Source organism: Podarcis filfolensis (genome assembly GCF_964270895.1).
Source record: "Podarcis filfolensis genome assembly, chromosome: 8".
NCBI classification, from domain to species: Eukaryota; Metazoa; Chordata; class Lepidosauria; order Squamata; family Lacertidae; genus Podarcis; species Podarcis filfolensis.
Window position 1 is genome coordinate 75,587,617 of NC_139611.1, and position 25,444 is coordinate 75,613,060.

Sequence of the window (25,444 nt, forward strand, 5' to 3'; positions counted from 1 at the left end):
CCCTACCAGGGTTGCAAAACTGAAACTGAAAATGTCAGCTTGGGAGGCAAGAGATTAACACTAGTCCCTTCGCGAGAGGAGAGATTTTGTTCTATCTGAACTCTTCCTCCCAGCCCTGTTCACATCCTTTAGCCCTTTGTCCAATTGGTACTTAACTAGGAGCTATGAAGACCTAAGCATACCTGAAAACCAAAACTTCTGTTTTGGGAATCCTTCCAGTGACTACTTACAGTCGTATCTTGGTTCTCGAACGCCTTGCGACATGAACGTTTTGGTTCCCAAATGCTGCAAACCCGGAAGTGAGTGTTCTGGTTTGCAAATGTTTTTTAGAAGCCAAACATCCGATATGGTTTCCGTGGCTTCCGATTGAGTGCAGGAAGTTCCTTGGTTTTCGAATGTTTTTGGAAGTTAAACGGACTTCCAGAACGGATTCCGTTCGAGAACCAAGGTACGACTATAGTAGGAAACTAAGAGGAGGTGTTGACCATTCACCACAAAGATGCGCTTCGTAGAGGGAGGAGGAAAAACCTGCTCACTTCCCTCTCTATAGCAACACCCAGACTAATGGTTTTAGGCACCAGTGGCAAAAGGGCTTCTGGTTAGCTGCCACATAAGAACTTAAGAAGAGTCCTGCTGGATCTGGCCGAGGGCCCACCAAGTCCAGCATCCTGTCCTCACAGTAGCCATGCAAAGCTGATGCTCTACCATTGAGCTCCCAAACTATATAACTCTAATGCTCAAAAATTTGCACCGGCAGCCCCAATCTCTGCCCAAACACTGAGTCTCCTGGGTCACTGTTTGTGGCCCCTATGGCTTGGATGCATGGTTTGTATTCATTGGGAGCTGTGCAGTTAATATTGTGGGCCCAACTCCCTTCTAGTTGGGGTTAGCAGGCCTCATCCCTGTTGATCTTCCGGTGTCTACTGAAGACTTTCCCCCCATTAGCTGATTGTGTCGTTTTAGTAAAAGGTGAAAGATTTGTACGATCTGAAGAGAAACCAGAGTATCTGATTGTGTGGTTTTAACTACCTTTTCTGTATTGCATTGCTTGTGCACCGCTTAGAGACGATTGCACTTCTCTACCCGTTGTTTGATTAAAAGAAAAACATTGGGAGCTGCCTATAGACATTGGTCCGTCTATAGCTCAGTATTGTCAACACTGACTGGCAGCAGCTGTCCAAGGTTTTGGGCAGGGCACATTCCCAGCCCTGCCTGGGGTTATTAGGGATTGAACCTGGGACCTTCCGCTTGCAAAGCATATGGGGCTGGCGAGCAGAGAAAACAGAGGAGGCAACCCTAGCAAATACATATGCATATTTACCCCTGTCATTTCTGTTAAAAACACCCCTCTCCCACTTGATGAAGGAAAAGGCTCAAAAGCCAATTAAGCCTCAGATGAGAAATGAGACCCTAGACATTTGCTGCCACTCACCCCATTCTGGGCACTCTCTGTGCTGCTGGCTTCATCCTCCTCCATCCCGTCACTGGAGTTTCCACCTGGACTGGAGCCGCCTTCCAAAGAAAGGGCATCTTCTATGCTACACTGGGCTGGGGACCCCTCCTTGTCTGGTGACTGGCACTTGGGCATATCCTCCAGGCGATCCTTCTCCGATTTGGTTGAAAAGGGGCACAGCTGCGCTTGGCTCAGCACCCCCATGGCATCCGAGTTCTGGAGCACCATCACTCAACAAGGCATGATATCCGCTGCGAGGATAAACGATAATAACAAAGACCCCTTGTTATTTAGTCACCAGCATCGTCTATTTCTTTACTGACTTATGATTCTGTTTGGGAATCGTTTTCCGTGGTTTTGTAGCAGGAGAGAGTCACGCTAAAAATAATCCCGCATGTGAAAAGCAACAGAGAAACAGTTCCGTGTATATAAAAACAACAACTCATGCATGAAAACAATTTCAAATCCAACACAGGTACAGACAGGGATAAAGATCTCCGCTTGAAATGATCTTCAACAGGTGCCAGAAAGACCACAGAGGTGGTTTTTGCTTGATATATAACTGCCAAAGGATTGGTGTCACCAAAGGCTGCATTTAATGTAGAGCTAAGATGCGCTTTGCATGAGCAGAACGATTTCTACTGCATGGCGGGGGCGGTGTCCCCCTCCAGGTACCCCGTAAACCTGTCCTGAGTTTTTCCCCAAGCCCCAAGCCTAAAGTGGATTCGGCGACAGTGAGGGGGTGCCTTTTGTTGCAGTGTGGTTTTAGCTTGCTGTTGTTCATTCTTTTCTTTGTGTAATTTTTTTTAAAAAAGCATTATCTGTCATTTAGTACATTCTGGACCCCAAAGGTGTGGTACAAGTATTTTAAGGCATGAAAAACAGGTGTAATGCCCTGAACTTCTGAAACACACCCCATGAATGCTAAGTATTTTTCCCCTCCCTGTCTTACGCAAAGGTAGAAGGCCAGCCCTGTTTATTGCAACTCATTACCATAAGTTGGGCCCAAGCCCTCAGGGACTTCATATGTCAAAGTCAGCATCCCATAATGGACTCCCTGCAATTCATTCTTTTTAGGGGAAAGAAGAAGAAAAGCTTACCAGGAGCCTGGAAGCGGAAAGGAAAGGAAATTCCTATTGCACCAAAGGCCAAGGGAATCCCAACTGCTTCTCAGCCTGCTGTCGCCTTTCCTTTGCCTGACATAATCCAGTGGCAGGGCTAGGCACCATGTTACCTTGAATGCACCAATGCCAAATTGCCCCTAAGGGGCCCAGCATGCACATGTGATGCCACATGTCACCTGTGACGTCCCATGCATCTCCAAATGCTGGGTAGACCGGTGCCACCTTCCGCTAAAGTGTGCCAGTCCCTGTAGCATCAGGAGATGCTGTGCAAGCCGGTGTGACCTCGTGCCATGCCCGCTGGTCCCCTTGGCATCTCGAGACACAGTGCAGGCCAGTGCAGCCTTCCGCTGGCTGCAGGTAGGCCTGGCAGGGCCCAACACAGCTGTGGGAAATAATAATAATAATTTATTATTTATACCCTGCCCATCAGGCTGAGTTTCCCCAGCCACTCTGGGTGGGTTTCAATCGAGTGTTAAAAACAACAAAGCATTAAATATTAAAAACTTCCCTAAACAGATGTCTTTTAATTCAGATGTCTTTTAAAAATAGGATAGCTGCTAATTTCCTTGACAAATGATGGGAGGGCGTTCCACAGGGTGGGCACTACTACTGAGAAGACCCTCTGTCTGGTTCCCTGTAACCTCACTTCTTGCAATGAGAGAACTGGCAGAAGGCCCTCGGAGCTGGATCTCAGTGTCCGGGCTGAACGATGGGGGTGGAGACGCTCCTTCAGGTATACAGGACCGAGGCCGTTTAGGGCTTTATAGGTCAGCACCAACATTTTGAATTGTGCTCAGAAATGTACTGGGAGCCAATGCAGATCTCTCAGGACCAGTGTTATGTGGACCCGGCAGCCACTCCCAGTCACCAGTCTACCTGTCCCATGTAGAGTGCATTACAGTTGTCTAAGCAGGAGATAACTAGAGCATGCACCACTCTGGCGAGACAGTCCGTGGGCAGGTAGTGTCTCAGCCTATGTACCAGATGGAGCTGATAAACAGCTGCCCTGGACACAGATTTGACCTGTGCCTCCATGGACAGCTGTGAGTCCAAAATGACTCCCAGGCTGCACACCTGGTCCTTCAGGGGCACAGTTACCCTATTCAAGAACAGAGAGTCCTCCACACCTGCCCGCCTCCTGTCCCCCCAAAACAGTACTTCTGTCTTGTCAGGATTCAGCCTCAATCTGTTAGCCGCCCTCCATCCTCCAACCGCCTCCAGACACTCACACAGGACCTTCACTGCCTTCACTGGTTCTGATTTAAAAGAGAGGTAGAGATGGGTGTCATTTGCATACTGATGAACACCCAGCCCAAATCCCCTGATGATCTCTCCCAGCAGCTTCATATAGATATTAAAAAGCATTGGGGGAGAGGACGGAACCCTGAAGCACCCCACAAGTGAGAGCCCAGGGGTCTGAATACTCATCCCCCAACACCACTTTCTGGAAGCAGGGTCACTGAGGGACGTGGTTTGAGGAAAGGAGGTGTGGCCTAGATTGAGCTGTGGAGGCCATAGAGAGAGTCCTGCAGGGCCACATTTGCACCCCAGACATGGGACACCCTATCCCTGACAGGTATATTGTGCTCACGTACGCAGGGCAGGACATTACACACCACATCAGCGACAGGACTGGCTTAAGATATTTCATTGCCTGAGGCAGAAAATGAAATTGTTTCTGTTCATTAGAGTTTATTAAATATTTCTAGATTTGCATTAATACATAAACATCAGCACGCGCACATTCCATGCAAATCTGCATCCTCTTTCGGCATCTTCTTTGGTGACGCCTTTCCGATTTTTGGGTGACACATGAGCAGCCGCTTTCGTTGAAAAGAGTGGCTGGGAAAGTGTCACAGCCTCACACCTTTCGGGAGCTGCTGCTGCCAGTCAGAGTAGTCAGCACTGGGCCAGACAGTCTGGCCTAGTCTGAAGCAGCTTCCTGTGTAATAGCAGAGGAGGAACTCTGGTTGGCCAAGTCTTCATTGGTGTGAGAATAATAAAGATGTTTCCTCTGCAAGATATGTGGGGTTGGGGGAGGGGGGAAGGTATGAACCTCTTAGATAACTGTAGACCCTCCAAGTGTCCCTATTTTCAAGGGACAGTCCTGGATTTACAGAAGCCATTCTGGTTTCTGATTTGATTCTGGAATGTTCCGCTTTTCCTAAGGATGTCCCTATTTTCATCAGAGGGTATGGAGTTGTGAGACCCCCAAGCTAAGGAGATAAGTAATGATACAACCTTTAGAAGACACCTGAAGGCAGCCCTATTTAGGGAAGTTTTTTTTAAATGTTTAATGTTTTATTATGGTTTTATATAAGTTGGAAGCCACCCAGCGTGGCTAGGGCAACCCAGTCAGATGGGCGGGGTATTATTATTATTATTAATCAGTGCTTTTTTTCCTTTAAAATGTTTAGGGGTACTCTCATTTTCCTACTCATATTGAAATACTGTCCCTCAATGAGGCCAAACTTAGATTCACAAAATGTTTAGGGGTATGCATACCCGTGCGTCCCCCCAGAAAAAAGCACTCATGATGATGATGGTGGTGGTGATTGAATAGGACGTCCATATTTTCATCAGAGAAATGTTGGTGGGTATGCAACTGATGACCTAATAACAACATCCAGTTTGCTTTAGATGTCTAGTGAGAGAATTTAAGACAGGCATCCCCAAACTTGGCCCTCCAGATGTTTTGGGACTACAATTCCCATCATCCCTGACCGCTGGTCCTGTTAGCTAGGGATGATGGGAGTTGTAGTCCCAAAACATCTGGAGGGCGAGTTTTGGGGGTGCCTGACTTAAGAAGAGTCTGGCTTCTGGATCAGGCCGCAGGCCCATCTAGTCCAGCATTCTGTTCTCACAACAGCCAACCCACAAGAAGCCCCCCAGCACAGCTGCATCTTCCTCACTTGTGACACCCAGCAATTGGCATTCAAATGCCCAGTGCCACATTCAGTAGAGGTGGAGAGCATTTCCATTGCGGCTGGTAGTCATCCAATAGCTTTCTCCTCCATGAATTTGTCCAGTGCCGTTTGAAAGCCTTCCAAGCTGTGGGCTGTTGCTACCTCAAGTGGGAATGCGGAGGCAGAGACCCACCACTTCAGCAGCCCACTTATCTCTCCTAGTTCTCTCTCCCAGCTTGTTTCCCTCTTCGCTAAGAGACACTTTCACATCAGACCAAAATAACAGCAAGGTCAGGTTTTTCCACAGAAGCGGGTAAGATGCCAATGAAAAGGAACTGAACACAGCCAGGAGGTCTGCTGAGGCAGCACATGGGCTTGCCAACAGCCAGAGCGTGCCTTCAGAGACACTTCGTTTCTCATCGTTCCAGCTCACAAATGAAGAAGGGTTGTAGCTCAGTGGAAGAACATCTCCTTTGCATGCAGAAAATCCTGGGTTCAGTCCCCCTGGAGACCAGCAGTGGGGAAGGCAAGGAGGTCAACAGCGGATGGAGACAGGGCTAATAATAAGCAGAGCCAACTAATTGTAGATTGACCCCAACTCTCCTGCCTGCTGAGTTCTGCAAAAGCAACACTGAGGTTAAGGAGGAAGAAGCTGACAGCCAAAGCCACCCCTTGGACTGGCTGTAAATAAGAAGGCAGGTGGATGAGGCAGAATGAGACTGATGAGGAAGAGCTCCTTTTGTCCTAATGGATGGTGCTCCCTTGCTATGCTACCTGAGGGAAACTTCTCCTATTTTTCAGGACGTTTGTTGCAAGGCCGGCTGCATATCCTGTGATCACACAGCAAACGAGTTCCATGGTCCTTAACAGCTACAGGTCTCTTCCCAGCCTTTGGAATGACACGTCTTTCTGCTTGCATTTGGTCAGAGAGGGCCTGAAAGCGGGATTTGAGCTGGAGTTTGGGAAATTGGGAATAATCTTGGGCCAGGCCTGGAGCCGTTCCACCCCACCCCCTCACCCCAAAAACCTGCTGCAGAGTAATGTTTGTGCCGTCTGTATTATTATTATTATTATTATTATTATTATTATTATTATTTTGTATTCATCTGAAAATCACACAGTGGTTCACAGCATGAAAATGCAACATGTGAACACAAGATACATAATACATAATAAAACAAAAATCCAATAATCCCCGCCTCTCACAAACTCATTAAAAAAGAACGCCTGGTTGAAGAGAAACGTTTTTGCCCGGTGCCTAAAGATATGCAATGAAGAAGCCTGCTGCCTGTTTCCAATATACTTTGCCTGGGTTGATATTAAAAGGGCACCACAGCTTTGCTCAGGCATTTTAAAGTTTGTGATGTAGATTTTAATATTATATTCTGAAAACGGGATTTCATCTGGAGCTCACTAGATCTCAGCTCTGGCACCTCTCAGGTGGGCACTACAGTGGTACCTCTATGGTCACCTCCGGTTACGTATCCTTCGGGATACGTACACGGCAAACCCAGAAGTATTTTTCCAGGTTTCGCCACCCGCGCATGCGCAGAAGTGACCCCTCTGGTTGCGGAAACCTCGGGATCTGAATGGAAGTCCGGAACGGATCCCACCCACAACCTGAGGTACCACTGTACTGCCATTCTAGGAGAACAAGGGGAAAGTTCATAGTGAGCTCCGGCACCTCTTTTTATAGAAAAATATCATGGGGATTTTAGCTGGGCAAAACTGAGATTAAGGTGGAGGAGGCAGACAGGCAGAGCCAGGTGGGTGAGAGCTGGCGGAGGGCACAGTCTTAGCAGACTAGTCCATACATATGTAGCAAGCTGCTAACCCTTCCCAAACATGCCTCCTCCGCGGCTTCTTTTATATGGTAAGAAAGGTAAATTGTTTTATGTAAGTTCTTCTGTCAGCAATCTCGCTCAGTGCCTCACCCACAATTAGGTGGGGCCCGCCTTATTAAGTCCTGTTTTTCCAGAAGGAAGAAGTGGAATCAAACGAGAGGAAGGAGAGTGGACTCGGCAGAAACTACATGAAAATGGGGCAGAAGCCTGGAGTTGCATCCAACATTAGTCATACTCAGAGAAGACCCATTGGAATCAGTGGGCATGGCCAATTTAGCCCCAGTAATTTTTTAGCAGCTCCGCTTAATTGGATACAATCCCTGGTTCCCAGAAGCCTTCGCGGGGTGTTCACACATTACATTCTTTGAGTGTACAATCTGTGCACCTGGATACATAAATAGTTATTGCTATTATTATTATTAATTTATTTAGTCTTTTAAACCACCATCTCAATATGATTTACATATGAGACAATTAAAAGCAGTTAGAAACACTGGTTTAATTGAGATTTGTGCATTGTAGAGGGTTGGGCTGGATGACCCTCGGGATCCCTTCAATTCTACGATTCTATTAAATACATTTAAAAGAAGACCACAGCCCTAACAAATGGGCAATCATGGTAAAGACCCATTTATCCAGTTGAGAAAGCCTGTCTTAGCAAAACTGTTTTTAATAGTTTCTGGAAAATGCAGATAGCAGCCACCTGTTGTATCTCAGCAGGAACGCTGTACAGGGGAACATTGGTTTTTGAATGTAATCCATTCTGGAAGAACTTTCTAATTCACAAGGCCAGGAGACCGTATTTAAAGGACTATGTTGTTGGACATGTAACACTGTTGGTCTAATGGAAGTATGTGAAATGTAACCTAATTGTGCCTAATTGAACCATTATGTGTAGTGCTGTATATAAGGAAACCATTACGATTGTACAGTGGTGCCCCGCAAGACGAATGCCTCGCAAGACGGAAAACTCGCTAGACGAAAGGGTTTTCCGTTTTTTGAGCTGCTTCGCAAGACGAATTTCCCTATGGGCTTGCTTCGCAAGACGAAAACGTCTTGCAAGTTTGTTTCCTTTTTCTTAACACCGTTAATACAGTTGCGACTTGACTTCGAGGAGCAACTCATAGAACGCAGTGTACATAGTAGCCTTTTTTGAGGTTTTTAAAGACTTTGGTGATTTTTGAAGCTTTTCCAAAACTTCTTTTGCAGCCATTTGGTAAGTTAAGCTTTTAAAACTTTTTTTGGGGGGGTTGGATTTTGGGTTGGGGTGTTTGGAATTCAAGGACTTGGTGTTGGGGAGGGGTTTCCAAGAATCTGGAAGCTTGTGTGTTTTTTTCTGCATTTTTATGATTTTCTGTGACCACTGGGCCACTCTGCTGTTTTTTTAAAAAAATTCTGGAGTTGAATTTTGAAATGCTCTTTACAGTATGTGTGACTTTAAAGAGCACTTAATAAACTCTTGTTGTACTAAATTTGGCTTTGTTTGGACTTTTTTTGACCATAGGAACGCTTTAATTGATTTTCAATGCATTCCTATGGGATTTCGTGCTTCGCAAGACGAAAAATTCGCTAGACGAAAAAATTCGCGGAACGAATTAATTTCGTCTTGCGAGGCACCACTGTAACTAACGCCTTATCTCGGTGGGGAGGGGTGTTATGTATTGAAGTTCTCACCCTGGCCACCAGGAGTATCGTGTATATAGTTTTCACTCAGGTCCATGTCAGTTATTTTAGGCGGGAAACCCTGGGTTGTTGTTGCTACAATGTTGACAGCCGGCTGCCTATAAAAGCAGGCCGGCTGAGCTGCTTGCTGTTCAGTTCTGTTCCAGCTTACAAATAAAGAGCTGCTTTGGAGAAATCGCTGTGTCGTCTGCTATGTCTACCCACTATTCAACACTTTCGACTTCCGAAACATTCAAAAACCGAGGATCAAAGGGCTGTCGGCAAATTCAACTGAAAAAATTGAGAAACATGCCTAGGAAGCCATTCAACTTCCAAGGCATGTTCGAAAACGGAAGCATTCACTTCCGGGGTTTTGACGTTCGGCTTCTATAACGTTCGACAGCCAAGATGTTTGAAAACCGAGGTCCCACTGTACCCCAGAACAGGGGCAGCCACAGTAAAAGCCCTGCTCTGAGTCACTTGTAGAGCGGGCTTGCAATTTCAAATTTGCAGGGTGTTTAAGGCAGTCTTTCAAGCGACCTGGTCCTGAGCTGAATAGGAACTTGTACGTCAGCTGAACTAGACACACTTGTACAGTTTTTCACATGTATTCCTCCACATGCTCCTTCTTAGCTCATCTTTCTCCTCCCTCTCTTTCCTCAGTGGCAAGATACCACAACTCTAAAGCTGCAACAGTATCCTTTGCATGTGACTATGGCTCAGAAGCATCTTTGGCCAACTCTGATTTGATCTACATGCTGACGGAGCGTTTTGTTATGAAGGATTAAAACTGGCCTCATGTTGTTTGCATGCGTGGCAAAGGTATAAATCCCTCTGCTTAAGAAACAAGGGGAGGCGGTGTTTGTAGGTGAATGTTTAATCTGTGCCGATGGCTTGAGTATAATTATTCTTATGGGATATTGATTTATCCTTTTCTTCACCTCACTTTTCCGAACAAAGGGCCCTCAAGCCAGCTTAGAAAGATAGCAACATCATACATACTGTAAACCCATTTACAAAAGCACAGATACCAAAATGAAAACAAAGAACGGTTGGCAATGCAGGCTATGTACACGCCATACGTCCAAATTGCATTTAAGGCACATTTTTCCATCAAAGTAACCTGTGAAATGAAGTTTGTCAAGGGTGCTGGGAATTATAGTTCTTTGAGCTGGAGCTACAGTTCCCAGGCTTCTTGGCGGAAGGGGGAATGTCCTTAAAATGTGCAACATTGTGCGCAGCCTCAGATAAGGTGGGTTGGCAACTAAACAGGAGGGGGGAAACCAGATTATCTTGCTCCTGAGGCTTGAGTGGCAGGTTGAATTGCAGAAAGAAGGCAAGGCTTTCACAGGATGAAGATTTAGCATTATCGCCTGCTAACGCCTGCAAATTAAGGCTGCAATCCTAACCCCAGTTACCTGGGAGTAATTCAGTTGGTCTTACTTCTGAGTTTACAAACAATTGCAGCCTTACTGCCTCTAGGCTGTCTGAAGCAGCAAATGACTTGCGTACGGACAGTGCAGAGAAAATAAAAGTAATGAGGCGTCTGTCAGGACAGCAAAAATTACACCTCAATAAATAAGGAATATTGTCAGGATTGTGCTGTACACTGCTGAAGAAGGCACAGGAGCAGGGCTCAGTTGGAAATCTGGCAATTCTAAGTGTTCTGGTGTGAAAGAGCTTGTGCTAAGCTCTCAAAACCCAGAGGAGTAATAATAATGTTTAAATTGCTTTGCAGACTCTTTAAGAAGAGAAAAGGGGTCCATAGCAAACAGAGCCCTTATCCTGCTAGGTTTCTGCCTCATATCTGACAAAGAAGAAGCCTAGAGCCAGACCCTCTAGGTCAGCGTTTCCCAAACTTGGGTCTCCAGCTGTTTTTGGACTACAATTCCCATCATCCCTGACCACTGATCTTGCTAACTAGGGATGATGGGAGTTATAGTCCAAAAACAGCTGGAGACCCGAGTTTGGGAAACACTGCTGTAGGTGAATATCTCAAAATCTAGAAGGGTTCAAATAAAAAAAGAAAGAAATCCTAACAAATACTCTTAAAACACACACAAACACACACTCTTCGTCATAACTGCAATAAAAACTGCTTCACCCCCTTCCCTCTCCAACCCATTTTCCTTTCGTCTCTTATCTTTCATATGGCAAGCTTGTGAGCAGGCACCATGTTATTTTAAGCAGTCACATGCAACCCATTCTGGAAGGCTTTTAAAACTGAAGAGCAGGTTAATAATAATAATAATAATAATAATAATAATAATGCTCTAAATAAACAAACATAACCCAAAAGGGGCCTTTAAAACTTGCTGGAAATTTGGCTCATTGCCTTCTCCTGGAGTCTTAAACAGCACCCCTTGGACTCCCTTAGCCCTTGGAAGAAGGAAAACCCACCATCCAACCTCCCAGCTTATTCTGCCAAACCCGCAGAAAACGAGTGTTACGTGTGCTTGCTTTTGCTTTGGCTGTTGCTCGACAGAAGACAGCTTGGTCAATTAATCATACGTATTGTTGAATGGGGTCCTCACTCATTAAATCTGCATGCATTTGCATATCAACTAACACAGCCGTCCGGATTTTCCTTTTTTAAACACTTCCCAGTTCACCAGCAGTGCATCCATCTATCTGTGTGTCACGGCACATCAAGCGTCAGAAAGGATTTCCTTCTGTGTAAGAGAGAAACTTGCCTGCAACGCATGGAATTGTGGAACTAAAAGGGACCTGTCTGTGGTCTTCTCATTGGCATCTGACTGGTGACTGTGAAAATAGGTTGCTGGACTAAATGGGCCACTGACCTGATCCAGCAAACTCTTCTTACATTCTTTTGTAGGTCCAACTAGGGAGATCCTAGCTGATTAGGAACATAAGAATAGCCCTGGCTTGGGTGGCCAATGGCTCCTCTATCTAGCTTCCTGTTCTCACAGTGGCCACTCAGATGCCTGTAGCAAACCCTCAAGCAGGACTTGAGCACAACAGCATCTCTCCCCTCTTGTGGTTTCCAGCAGCTAGCATTCAGAAGCATGACTGCCTTCGGTTGTGGAGGCATTGCATCGTCATCGTGGCTAGTAGCCACTGATAAGCCTTCTCCTCCATGAACCCATCTAATCTTTCAAAGCCATCAGAGCGATTTCCATGTTTAACTGTGTACCATGTGCTTTCATCATTGCAAGGCCCCCCACTCCTGGGGAAAATGGGACATTGCTTTCTCCCACTTGCCATTTCTAGCAATTGGGATTCAGTGCCATGTTGCAGAGGTGGGTCAGAGCCGATGACCGCATTCCCAGACCTTCCAAGCATCCCTATTTTACAGGGACATTCCCGGATTTACAGAAGCCATCCTGGTTTCTGTTTGATTCTGGAATGTCCCGCTTTTCCTTAGAATATCCCTGTTTTCATCAGAGAAAAGCTGGAGGATATGGAGTTATGACACCCAAGTCAAGGAGATAACTAATTATACAAACTTTAGAAGACAGCTGAAGGCAGCCCTGTTATAAGGAGGTTTTCCGATGTTCAATGTTTTATTATGTTTTTATATATGTTGGAAGCCGCCCAGAGTGGCTGGGGCAACCCAGTCAGATGAGCAGGGTATAAAATAATAAAGTTGTTGTTGTTGAATAGGACGTCCCTATTTTCATCGGAGAAATGTTGGAGGCTGTCATTCCCCTTGTAGGGGGCTGCATGTCAACTGTGGACAGGGCCAAAGCCAGAGGTGGGCAGGGGTACCCCTTTTGCCACCCCTTCTCTCTCGCCCCTCCGCATCCAGTGAATGTCCAGGGGAAGGCCAGATTGCACTTGTCTGAGGTCTGAGCTGACCACTTGCAAAGAAGCTTCCAAGATCAGACCGAGGGCCATATTAACATTTGGGCATGGGCTGCCCACGCCTGCCATAAACTAACAGTGGAGTACAACATAAGGGTTTGGCTGCACTGACCTGATTTTTGCTGTGCATTTAAAGTATATCCCCCCACCCCATTAAAGAATCCTGGAAACTGTAGTGTGTTGTGGGTGCTGGGAATTATAGCATTGCGGAGAGTACACTACAGATCCCAGGACTTTCTGCCAAGTGCAGGAAGTGGTCAAGCGAATAGGGCAGGGGTCAGCAAACTTTTTCAGCAGGGGGGCGGTCCACTGTCCCTCAGACCTTGTGGGGGGCTGGACTATATTTTGGGGGAGGGAAGTGAATGAATCCCTATGCCCCACAAATAACCCAGAGATGCATTTTAAATAAAAGCACACATTCTACTCATATAAAAACACGCTGATTCCCGGACCATCTGCAGGCCAGATTTCGAAGGCGATTGGGCTGGATCCAGCCTTAGTTTGCCTACCCATGGTATAGTGTGTACACTGCACCAGACAAGCAGGAAAGATCCTATTCTGGTTCACGTCTAACCCCACTTCCTTATGGCGCAACACCGGTGACCTTTTCCCTGTACCTGGCACGCTCTTGATCTTCAACCCCTCCAAAATTAACCCCTTTCCGCACCACCCAAGTGATACAAACACACACCAGGTCCTAACGTTCCCAGGAAAAGCACTCCCACTCGCTTCTAAAAACAATCCCTTTCCACAACCCATATTTTGAGACCCTTCTTGCGTACCATAGAACTGACACTCTTAACCTCTGCACACACACACCCCAATTCCTATATGGAACCCCCCCCCATGGTGTTTGCAGACTGCAAATCCCACAAACAATCCGTGCACCAATGGAAAGTTTTGTCACAGTTCAAAAAGAAAGAAAAAAGTTGGCTTCCATCAGCTTCCCACCATTTCAGATTCTTTCAGTCTGTCCTGAAAGTCATTTTAGCCTTCATTTGATAAGATTCCAGAAATGGGGGGAGGGGTAAGCCCCCTATTGCTTGCCCTTTCCTGCCCCTCTCCCCAAATTTAAACTTGACTACAGGGGAGCAGGCAAAATGCCCCCATTTGGAGAGAAAACAAACCCAGAAAAACGACAATAATAAGCACATTTGCTCCCTATTCCTCCCCCCGGGGGGGGGGGAGCCACACAACCTTCCCCACTAATCCAAGGTCAACACTTCTTGACACTCACTTTCTTCTGGGCCTTGTCACTCCGGGGGTGTAAAGAGGGGAAATCTGTCCCAAAGCAAAACCTTCAGTTTCTTGGGGTGGAGGGCAGGGTGACCCCGGCGCCTGGGTCTTCAGTCGATCCCAGGAGAAGGGACCACAGATAAGTGAAAAACAAACTCCCAAATTTGAGGGCGCCCCCAGTCCAAGCAGATGCTGTCCCTTGTGATCCCAGATAGGGAAAAATGATGGTGGCGAAGATGATGATGGGTGTCTCTCCCAGGTTGTCCTAATGTCCTTCCTGGTTCCCTGAGTGTCCCTCCCTTGCTCCGCCCCCATCCTGGATCGTTCCCTTGCCTATGTCACCCAGCTCCTGGCTTCCTCTCTGCACCATCCTGGCTCCTTGCTAACTCTAACAGCTAGCTGCCTGTCACTCACCTGGATTGACGGGGAGGCTTTCCCCCGATTCTCTCGGGCTATTGGACAGAGAGGACCCCCTCCGGTTTCAAGGCGCGCGCGGGCGCGCAGACCCCTCGTGCGCTGAGCTGCCGGAACGGCTTCTTCTGCTGACTTTCTGCTTGCAATGTCGAGCCTGCAAGCGGTTATGCTCCTGCCTTCCTGGTGTTCAAACAAGTTTTACAACCCTGCTCGCTGGCTTTGGCTTTTGCTTTGGAAAAACAAAAGCTGTGACATCAGAGGCCGAAAGAAGCGGGGCGGTTGGGGGGGGGGACGGAACCCGGCCTGCAGGGAACCAGCTTTGAGATAGTGAAACCAGGAAAATCCCACGAGTGCAGAAGTTTGAAGCTTTCCCAGCTGAGAGCAGCTGCCCCTTTTATTATTACTAATGTCAGTGGGGGTTTTTTTCTGGGAGAAATGGTGGGGGAACTCACCAGAAGTTAGTTAGTTAGTTAGTTTGCTTGTTTGCTTGTTTGTTGCGGGGGGGGGGCGCACACACCCCGTAGTATTTAAGTGTAAGATGTGATTAATAAACTCAAGCAGACAATAATCTGGATTAGAAATGGCCGCAACTTTATTGATTACAGATATAAGTGGATTTTTGGTTCAGGCATTGGGTTCCAGCCCCAGCAGACAAAAGTTAATTATTATTTAAATTTTAAAAGGTAAGGGAACTCAGTTCCCCTGAGTTCTGCTAAAAACAACAACAACCCCTGACTATTATTATTAACAGCAGCGGGACTTTAATAAAATCTACCATTCTTTTGTTCCTTCCCAGCTGTGCCAAAACCCTTTTATTTCTTGGTTGTTTTCTTTTTTATATATGATCAGTTTTTAATTAAAAGTTTCAGAATACAATAAAAGCAAAACAATAAGAATTGGAAAGAAAGAGCACGGAAAAAGAAAAAAAATGAAGAAGAAGAAGAAAAGTAAAATACAAAACCCTCTATGAAGATTGTATCTTTACTCTTCATCCACACAAAGGGAGGCAGGCCATCCCAGCTCACATCTGGGCACTTCCCCCCTCTTACCACAGCCTCCCACCCTGGAAGATCCTCTCTGCCCTGCATCTCACACATTCTATGAGTCTATAACTTGTTTGGCAGGCAGACGTTCAGCAGGTGAAGCTTCTCTTGTAGTGCAGGTGGAACATGTCATTGGTATGACCAAGCCTCCCAAGTTTATCTCCAGGCATCTCCAGCACAAAGATTTAGCAGCAGCTGTCCGTTAATAAACTGCTTGGCAGGAAGACGCTCAACAGGTTAAGCTGGTTTGTTTTGTTTTTGCAGGAAGAGACTGTAGTTCAGTGGCAGTGTGAGTCTTTTGTATGCCTAAGTCTCCCAAATTCAATCCCTGGCATTTCCAGTTTAAAGATCATTACTTCAGAGAGTTGAGGGTTAGATTGCAGGGATAGATGATGCAATGCACTCTGGACATTGATGGACTCCCAACTCCCATCAGCCCCAGCCAGGATGGTCAATGACGGGGTGACGGGAGTTGTAGTCCAACAAAAGTCTGGAGGGCACCAGGTTGGCTATCCCTGCAGGGAAAGTTCCCAGCCATCTGCTAGAGGCAGAGACCAACAGTCTGCCTGACGCTATGGCAGCTTCCTAAGTTCAAAACCTTTGGAGTACCTCTCAGTCTTGCCGTTCCCTTTGCTCCACAGTGGTTAATTTCCTAATGAGACAGGTGCCAATTATGCCAGGGCAGAAGGTGGTTTGAAACCAACACCCTCTCATTTACTCACCTGTCCCTCCCCTTCAGATTGCTGCTGGCAGTTTTGCACAGTGATGCACAGGAGAAAGGCACTCTGTCTGTGCTCAGAGACACGTTTTCAGTCGTTATGTCTTACTGATCATTTACACCCATTAAAGCCTGCTTTGGTGTGAAGCCAGCACAGTCCTTAAAATACACAACAACTCATAACCAGCGTAGTGTAGCAGAAGGAGTGTTGGACTAGGACGTGGGAGACCAGGGTTCAAATTCCAGCTCAGACATGAAACTCACTGGGTGACCATGGCCCAGGCACTTTTGCCTCTCAGCTTAACCTACTTCACAGGATTGTTGTGAGGATAAAAACAGGTCTTTTTTTCAGCTAGAACTCGCCAGAACTCGGTTCCGGCACCTCTCAGGTAGGTGCTATTGCCATTCTAAGAGAACAAAGAAAGTGTTCATAGTGAGTTCTGGCATCCCTTTTTCTAGAAAAATAGCACCGGAACCCAGTCTGCCATCTTGAGCTCCATGGAGGAAAGGCAGGGATGCAAATGTAATAAACAAGCAAGCAAACGTTTTGGAGAGGCAGTGTGGTGTAGTGGTTAGAGTGTGACCTTGAGCCAGTCACAATGTCTCAGCCCGACCTTCCTCACTGGGCTGTTGCAAGGATATAGCAGGAGGGGAGAAAGAGCTTTGTTCATCACCTTGAGCTCCTTGGAGGAAAGGTGGCATATAAATGCATTAATAAAAAGAAAATTAAAAATTCATCCTGATTTCTTTGCAAGGCGATTAGACAGTGTGGTCTATTTAATGAGCTGGTTTGTTTGCAAATGGCAGAACCACGCATGGCCCATCTAATTCAGCCAGTTCCCTGTGAGAAACCTGTAAGTAGGACTTGAACACAAGAGCAGTCTTACCCGTCTGTGGTTCCTGGCAACTAGTATTCAGAAGCATTACAGCCTCCCACTGTTTGAAAACCTTGCATGGACTCTACCACTTCAGACTAGATCATATGACGGGGGAGTGGCATGTTGGAATTGCTCATCCATGGGGTGGAGGGCAGAAAATATACGTAGAAAACTTGTGTGCTGTTAGGCTTTTCCTTGACATTTTGTTTTTCCAGATGGACAAGTTTTTTTGTTTTTTTTTAACGTGAGAATAATAATTTTTAAAATGAGGGAGTATTCAAATATGCAACTCCCCACCCCGCAAAGTAGTACAGTCCAGGAAGTGCTGAACCACTTGATTCTGTTGGTGGCAGAATTGGTAGCCTATTGGCTGAGTCTTGCAGCCTGTGGGAAATCGAGTTGATAAACCTCAGAGCCATAAATGTCTGTCAGTTTCCTGAAGTGGGTTTTGCGTGTGTGTACATTTTCAAGCTGTCTTTCTTTCATTATATAACTCTTCTGCCAGAAGCTATATAGGCTGAAATAATATTTGTTCTTCGGCTTGGCACTTGGAAAGATTGACATGCAGGGATGGAAAATCTGCAGTCCTCCATACATTTGCTGGACTACCGCTCCCATCATCCCTGGCCATTGGCCATGCTGCCTGGGGGCTGATGGGAATGGGATTCCAGCAGCTGCTGCAGGGTCACAGGTTCCCCACCCCTATTCTTAGGGAGAGGGCAGAGAGCAGAGTTTATTGGCACCCCGCATTTAAAGCGCTATGTTCCGCTTAGAACAGTCACGGCTTTCCCTCAAAGAATTCTGGGAGCTGTCGTTTGTTAAGGGTGCTGAGACTTCTTCGGAGGGTCTTATTCCCCTTGCAGAGCTACAATTCCCGGAGTGCTTTAACAATGCATCTCTCTTTCCAGGAAACCTGTGAACTGTAGCTCTGTCTGGGGAGTAGGGACCTTTAGAGCAAATCTGTGGACAGTGATGCAGGTTGCAGGGGGCGTAGCTTAGTGGTAGAGTGCATGTTTGTGCATACAGAAGGTCCCATGTTCAATCTCTGGCATCTCCAGTTAGATGGATTCAGTAAAAACAGGGAACAGAAGCACTGTGGCTCTCCAGATCTTAGAATCAGAATTGTAGAATTGGAAGGGATCCCAAGGATCATCTAGATTCTAGCCCAACTCCCTGCAATGCAGGAATCTCAGCTAAAGCATCCATGACAGATGGCCATCCAACCTCTGCTTAAAAACCTCTGAAATATACTCGGAGTTCTGTAGTGATTTCATGCTCTTTACTGCAGCTTGTAAAACAGTGATTGAATCCCCCAAAACCTCAGGCTTTTATATACATTGTTTACACAATGAGTCCTGTCTGATTGGCTGATTCTGCTTCCCTCCTGGAGCCTGATTGGTCTTTTCCTGCAAGCCAATCAGTTGCTGCATTCTAGGATCCTACTTGCCTATTGTTCTAGGATCCAAGCTTAGTACATAACAGCCTCCAAGGAAGGAGAGTCCACCACCTCCCGAAGGAGACTGTTCCACTGCCGAACAGCTCTTACCTGTTGGTTCTTGTTGGACTGCAGCTTTCATTATCCCTTACTATTGGTCATACACGCTGAGGCTGATGGGAACTGGGAGTCCAGAGACACCTGCAGAGTCACAGGTTCCCCAACCGTGTGGTACAGGCAGGTGATGAGAAAGACCTCTATTGAAGAGTCACTGCCTGTCAGTGTATTAGGCAGTCCTGGACCAGAAGAAACAAGTCATCTGACCTAGTGCTTCCTGTGTTCTTTGCAGACTCATTGGGATGATATCAGAGTCTTGTTTGTTGTCCTTTCATGTTCGGTTATCTTTGTTCTCACAGCATGGTCCATGGCTAAAACCATAACACTGGCTGGTCAGGAAAACGGATCTGGGGCCTAAGGGTCTTCGCACCATTTTGGCTCCAATGTCAATAGAAGCAGGTATTCTGCTGATACAGATAGATCACCCTGTGGGACACACACAAACGCACAGAGCACTCCGCCCTGTCTGCCTCCAACCCAGAAATAATACCTGAACAAAAACAGCCACTCCCCTCTGTCACAACAACCGCTCGGGAAGCACGATGTCTTTGCAGACAGAGAAATCCTTCCGGCAGAGATGGAATGCTGGGTGGCACTCCCAGCAGTCAGGGAAACCGGAATTGTCAAGGCACCCGTGAATAGCTCTAGGTCCCTGTGTTGTTTTGAGGCGCATGTTGGCGCTTGCAAACTGTGCTGCGGGGAACCCTAGAGAGGTTCCTTAGAGTTTTATCTGAGCATTCCTCAGTCACTAGGTGGGACATGGCAAATAAGCTTCTCTGGAAAAGCACTGACATGCCCCCCAACCATCCACCCTATTAACCAGCATAACGTAGAGGTTAGGGCATCAAGCTAGGAATGAAGAGGTGTGAGAAACAGCAAGCCAGCCCATGCAAATTGTTTAATGGAGGGAGGGGAGGCGCTTCACACAGCAGTTTAGCAAACCGCTCTGTGAAGTGCCTCCTCACTTTAAAAGGGGTGGGGCTAGGGAAGAGATGGGAGGGGCTTGGGGAAAGTTGTGGGGAGAGAGGCAAGGGGCAGGTGGGGTGTAAAGGGGGGGGTAAGTGGGGCAGACAGCAACAGGGTAAGTGCAGTTATTGAGCTGGAGCAGCAGCCCCAAGTTATAAAAAAGAAATTTGATGGGTTGCTTGCAACTGTAGCCATACCTAGAGCAGACCATTTGAAAGTAATGGAGATGACTAGCATTTGATTCAGTGCGTCTACCCTGAGGACGACTTAGTTGCCTGCAGCCCATTAGAACTATTTAATGCATTTTTTAATGCTTCTTCTGCTTGTGTGTTGTAGGGTTTCTGTCCTGACTCTTCCCTCAGTGGTTCCTTAACCTCTTCATTGCCCACTCTTCCAAAAAATTCTAGCTGTAATAATAATAATAATTTATTTCTTTTCTATTCCCCACCCATCTGGCTGGGTTTCCCCAGGCACTCTGCGCAGCTCCCAACAGAACTAATGCAAAAACATTGACCATTAAAAACTTCCCTAAACAGGGCTGCCTTCAGATGTCTTTTAAAAGTCAGATAGTTGTTTGTTTCCTTGACATCTGATGGGAGGGCGTTCCACAGGGCGGGCACCACTACCGATAAGGCCCTCCCCCTAGTTCCCTGTAACCTCACTTCTCGCAGTGAGGGAACCGCCAGAAGGCCCTTGGAGCTGTATCTCAGTGTCCGGGCTGAACGATGGAGGTGGAGACGCTCCTTCAGGTATACAGGACAAAGGCCGTTTAGGGCTTTAGAAGTCAGCACCAACACTTTGAATTGTGCTTGGAAACGTACCGGGAGCCAATGTAGGTCTCTCAGGACTGGTGTTATATGGTCTCGGTGACCACTCCCAGTCACCAGTCTAGCTGCCACATTCTGGATTGGTTGTAGTTTCTGGCTCACCTTCACGTAGAGAGCATTGCAGTAAGCGTACTGGCGAACAGGATCAGCCAGGACACGAAAACAAGTGCTTAAAATGACAACAGGTACATGCAGGCGGAGACTTGCTTTCTTTTCCTCTCCATCCCACCCAAAAGCCTCACTGTGGGTTATCTCAACTCCACCATTTCCTGTCTCCTTGGAATATTTTGTCAGGAAGTTTGAATTTTAATTCCCCGCTGGGGCTGACCCCCAAACAGCGGATCAGCCCAGACATTCCCTGCCCTTCTAAACTAACTCTGTCCCCAGTCATGGTGCATTACAGTCAATGTTTCTCAAACTACCCTTCCTTGGCTGACTCCTGTGGTCCCTCCTTACCCGGTAAGTCCCAGGATGTAATAATTCCATCTGAAGATGGTGAGAGCAGTTTGACAATGGGACTCATTAGCTACAGGGCTGATGGGCTCTCCCTTGCTGGCAGCCTACAGGCACAGGGAGGGCAGCCGTCCGTTGCGGGTTCCCTAGCTCAGCATCTCATGCATCGACCATGGACATTGGACCAGAGAGTCTACAAGATCTTCTCCAAGCCCGTGACTCTGTGATTCATGTAACATTGGCAGCTGCATTTATTAATAATATCAATATTTTATTAAGAGAGTTTCAGTTTTAGAAAATAAAGTGGCGAAAGGAAAAAGGAAAAAAGAGGGAGAAGAAAAGTGAAAAAAAATAAGAAATATATAATATGAAGCAGTAGCTATAATCAGTTGCATTTCCATAGAGAAATATATAGATAGATGAATAATATTACTGTCCTAATACATATATGATTATTAATAATCTAGTATATTCTGTATAAACTCATTCCAAATGTCAATATATTTATCTGGAAAAGCCTATAAGCGGGCTGCATGGATGTTACTGGCCCAGAGATGGAAAGAAGATAAAGTCCCTACCAGAGAAGAATGGCAGATGAAGCTAATGGACTATGCTGAAATGGCTAAAATGACCGGAAGAGTTAGAAATCAGGAAGACCAAAATTTTAATAAGGAATGAGGAAAATTTATGACATCTGAAATACCATTGTAAACAGCTAAAATCATTAGTAGGATTGGAATCTCACTTGTAGGTTGAATTCAGGACATAATGGAAGAGGCAAAGGATTTGGAGTATCATAAAAGACGCGGGAGGAAATGATTAATAATAGGACCCACAAAGGGCAGGATGGAAGTCCAAGAGATTCCTTGGAATCTTGTTTTTATTATTTATGTTTGATAGACCTCTGTAAAATTTTAATTTGAAAAACCAAATTAATAAATTTTCAGAAAAGTCTGTAAGCAATCAGTTCACATGGTGCAGGTGTTGTCATGCCGTCAGTTCATTGATTAACGGGGATCATATCTTTATTCTTCCAGTTCATCAATACCAGTCTCTTGGCCACAGTTAGGGCATGTCTTATACTGAGTCAGGCCATTGGATCCATCTAGTGATGCCTACACTGACTGGCAGAAACTCTCCAGGGTTCCAGGCTGGGACTCTCTCCCAGTCCTGCTTCCGAGATGCCATCGGGGATTGAGCCCAGGATCTCCTGAATGCAAAGCAGATGCCTTTCTGCTGAGCGACAGCCCTTTCCCAATTCATGGAAGTCCTGGAGGCGACATGGCAATCAGGGTCGTGACTCCACTGCTCCCGTTCAACCATCCCAGTGGCAAAGTGACTCACAGTCTGCAGAGCCCTGAGCCGCCCTTCAACTGAATGTTTGTGAGCCGATTGCCAATACGATAGCCAGCAATGCTTTCAAATGCTTACCGCACCCCAGAAAGTTCACTGAGGGCATGATGGTGACACCTGTCTCCTGCTGTCTCTCTCCACGAAGCGTGAGGAAGAGGAAAATGGTCCTCTGTGGTATACTACCCCTGAACATGGAAGCTCCATTCCTAGCTGAAATATACTCAGAGTCGAGAGTGGATTTCATGCTCTTTATTCAGCTCATAGTGGTGGTGAGGAATGGAAGTTCCCCCACAATATATGCTTTATATACATTATTACACAATGGGCTGCACGTGATTGGCTAATTCCGGGATTCTCCTGTAGGCCAATCAGGTTGTGGATTCACTTCCACCTGGAGCTGGATTGGGTGGCTCCTGTGGACCAATCATACTGCTGCATTGTTCTAGGACCAATCAGACTGCTGCATTTTGGATCCTATTGTTCTAGGACCAATCAGACTGTTGCATTTTGGATCCTATTCAACTCAGTACATAACACTAGCCATCACAGTAAAAGGATTGCTGGGGGGTGGGGGAGAAAGCTAAATTTCTCTAACCTGGGGGTAGAGGGACTATGGCCCTCCAAACTATCGACTAGCCATGATGAATATGTTCCACGGTGTCAGAAGTATTATGCCTCTCCATACCAGTTGCAGAGAATCACTGATGGGCAGAGTGCTGTTGCTCTCAAGTCCAGCCTGTAGGCTTCCCACAGGCACCTGGTTGGCCAAGGTGAGAACAGGATGCTGGACCAGGTGGGCCATTGGCCTGATTTAGCAAGACCATCTTATGTTCTTACGTTGTTGGACTTCATCAGCTGCAGGCAGCATTCCTTTAAAGCAGTATCATGCCTTTTCAATCAGTCATGGCTTCCCCCAAAGAATCCTGGGTGATGTACAGACCCTCAAAGTGACTCTATTTTCCAGGGACAGTCCTGGACTTAGAAGAAGCCATTCCGGTTTCTGATTCAATCCCAGAAGAACATCCTGCTTTTCCTTAAAGGTAAAGGTAAAGGGACCCCTGACCATTAGGTCCAGTCATGGCCGACTCTGGGGTTGCACCGCTCATCTCACTTTATTGGCCGAGGGAGCCAGCGTACAGCTTCTGGGTCATGTGGCCAGCATAACTAAGCCGCTTCTGGCAAACCAGAGCAGTGCACGGAAATGCCGTTTACCTTCCCGCCGGAGCGGTACCTATTTACCTACTTGCACTTTGACGTGCTTTCGAACTGCTAGGTTGGCAGGAGCAGGGACCCAGCAATGGGAGCTCACCCTGTCACGGGGATTCGAACCGCTAACCTTCTGATCGGCAAGTCCTAGGCTCTGTGGTTTAACCCACAGCTCCACCCGCATCCCTTTTTTCCCTTAGGACGTCCCTATTTTCATTGGACAAAAGTTGGAGGGTATGGAGTTATCCTGTGTAGGGAAGGTTTTTTTTAATGTTTAATGATGTTTTTATATGTGTTGGAAGCCACCCAGAGTGGCTGGGACTACCTAGGGTGGAGTAAAATTGTTGTTGTTGAATAGGACGTCCTTATTTTCACTGGAGAAATGTTGGAGGGTATGGATGTAGTTTGTTAAGGATGCTGAAAGTTGGTAGGAGGCCCCTATTCTCCCCACACAGCAGCATTTCCCACAATTCCCTGGGAAGACAGATGAACTGTTAAACCACTCAGATTTCTTTAGCTTCAGCAACAAACAAATCCAGTGATGGAGAGCCTGTGGCAGCGCTCCGGATGTCGTTGGACTCCAACTCCCATCAGCCCCAGCCAGCATGGCAATGACCCATAGTCCCAGGGTTGATGGGGGTTGTACTCCAACATTAACTGGGGGGTGGGTGGGCACAGATTCCTCATCCCTGTCCCAGGCCAACTGGTGCAGATCAAAGGTGGGAACCTTCATCCCAGGTTCTCGTTCCAGCCCCTGGGGAAATGAGACCCTGAAACAATTTCGCAAGGCATTGCAGGATCTCACCGCCTGGGCTGTGGGAAAAAACCAAAACATAACAGAAAACTCGCGTCCTTCTCAAGCCAGCTATGCTGAGTTGATGGCAGATCGAAACATGCCAGATCTTGCCTGGTTTTGCTCTTGTTTCGCTGCCTTTTGGTTTCCCTTGGGAAATGGCTGGGAAACTCAGGCCTGTCTAGGGAAAGTTGTGCAGGTGGGGAAGAAGGCGGGGAGAGAAACAGCTTCCCACCAGCTTCTAATTTATATATATTTATATAAAACCAGGCAAGGAGGCAAGGAGGACAGCCCACTCCCTTTGAGTATTCAGGCAAACAAACTGCCACCAATCACAAATGCAAACCCTGTTGATTTTATCTTCAGTTCCTTCATCACTTCCCCCTGCACTTAATCTGGGTTTTGAGCATAAGAACATAAAATCCTTCTGGATGAGGCCAATGACCCACCTAAACTAGCATAAATTTCCACAGTGGCCCGCAAGCAGAATTCAAGCACAAGAACCCTCTCCTATAACTGGTATTTTAGAATTATTGCTGCCTCCCACTGTGGAGGCAGAACATAGCCATCATAGACAAGACAGCCACTGCATTCTAATGGATTATTGTATATTGCTTTTTATTGATATAAGTTGTTTATTTTAAAGTTATGTTTTTATTATGGCTTTTTTTTATTGGATCAGATAGTGATTAGGTGTGTGATCTTTGCTGTCTATTCTGTTGTTTCTCCCGCTTGAAAACCGCCTTGCGTATAGTAATATAGAAAGGTGGCGGTATACAAGTTAAAAGTGAAATGAAACATGATCTTCCATGCATTTGTCCAAACTTCCTTTAACAGCCATCCGAGTTGGTGGTCATCTCTGCCCATCCTCCCGTGGGAATGAATGGGAGCCGTGCTGGCAGGACACACTTCTCTGCATGTTCAAAACAATCCATTTGTGAGATACAATCGGGACATCTGTCGGCATGCAGAAGCACAACTCTCCCCAATTGCCCCATGGGTGACAACACTGGGTGGTTCCGCTGGAATTATGGAGTGAGAAGCTGGCAGACAAATTCGTCACCATGGCCAAAATGGTAAAGTGGAGAGGGAAATAAAGAGAGAACAGAAAAAGCACTCTGAAGGATGCTGCGCTGTTCAAAGGGAGCAATTAACGTAGGGTGCACAGTGCAAAACCTTGCTCAGATATAA

At 46.5% G+C, this 25,444-nt stretch overlaps 1 protein-coding gene across 8 annotated transcripts in view; it reads right to left on the reverse strand.

The window, feature by feature from the left end:
- PHLDB3 (pleckstrin homology like domain family B member 3) overlaps positions 1–14,669 on the reverse strand; it is a 37,708-nt gene extending 23,039 nt beyond the window's left edge. For 2 of the 8 annotated variants that reach the window (XM_083627270.1, XM_083627268.1), the window contains exons 1-2: positions 14,052–14,332; positions 1,433–1,704 (exon numbers count right to left, since the gene is read on the reverse strand). In XM_083627270.1, coding sequence (XP_083483396.1) covers positions 1,433–1,681 — 249 coding nt within the window. In that variant the 5' untranslated portion in view covers positions 1,682–1,704; positions 14,052–14,332. Of the gene's footprint in view, positions 1–1,432; positions 1,705–14,051; positions 14,337–14,464 lie in introns of those variants that run through there. The other 6 variants (XM_083627265.1, XM_083627267.1, XM_083627269.1 and 3 more) reach the window with 6 other exon arrangements.
- Between the last annotated feature and the right edge of the window lie 10,775 nt (positions 14,670–25,444).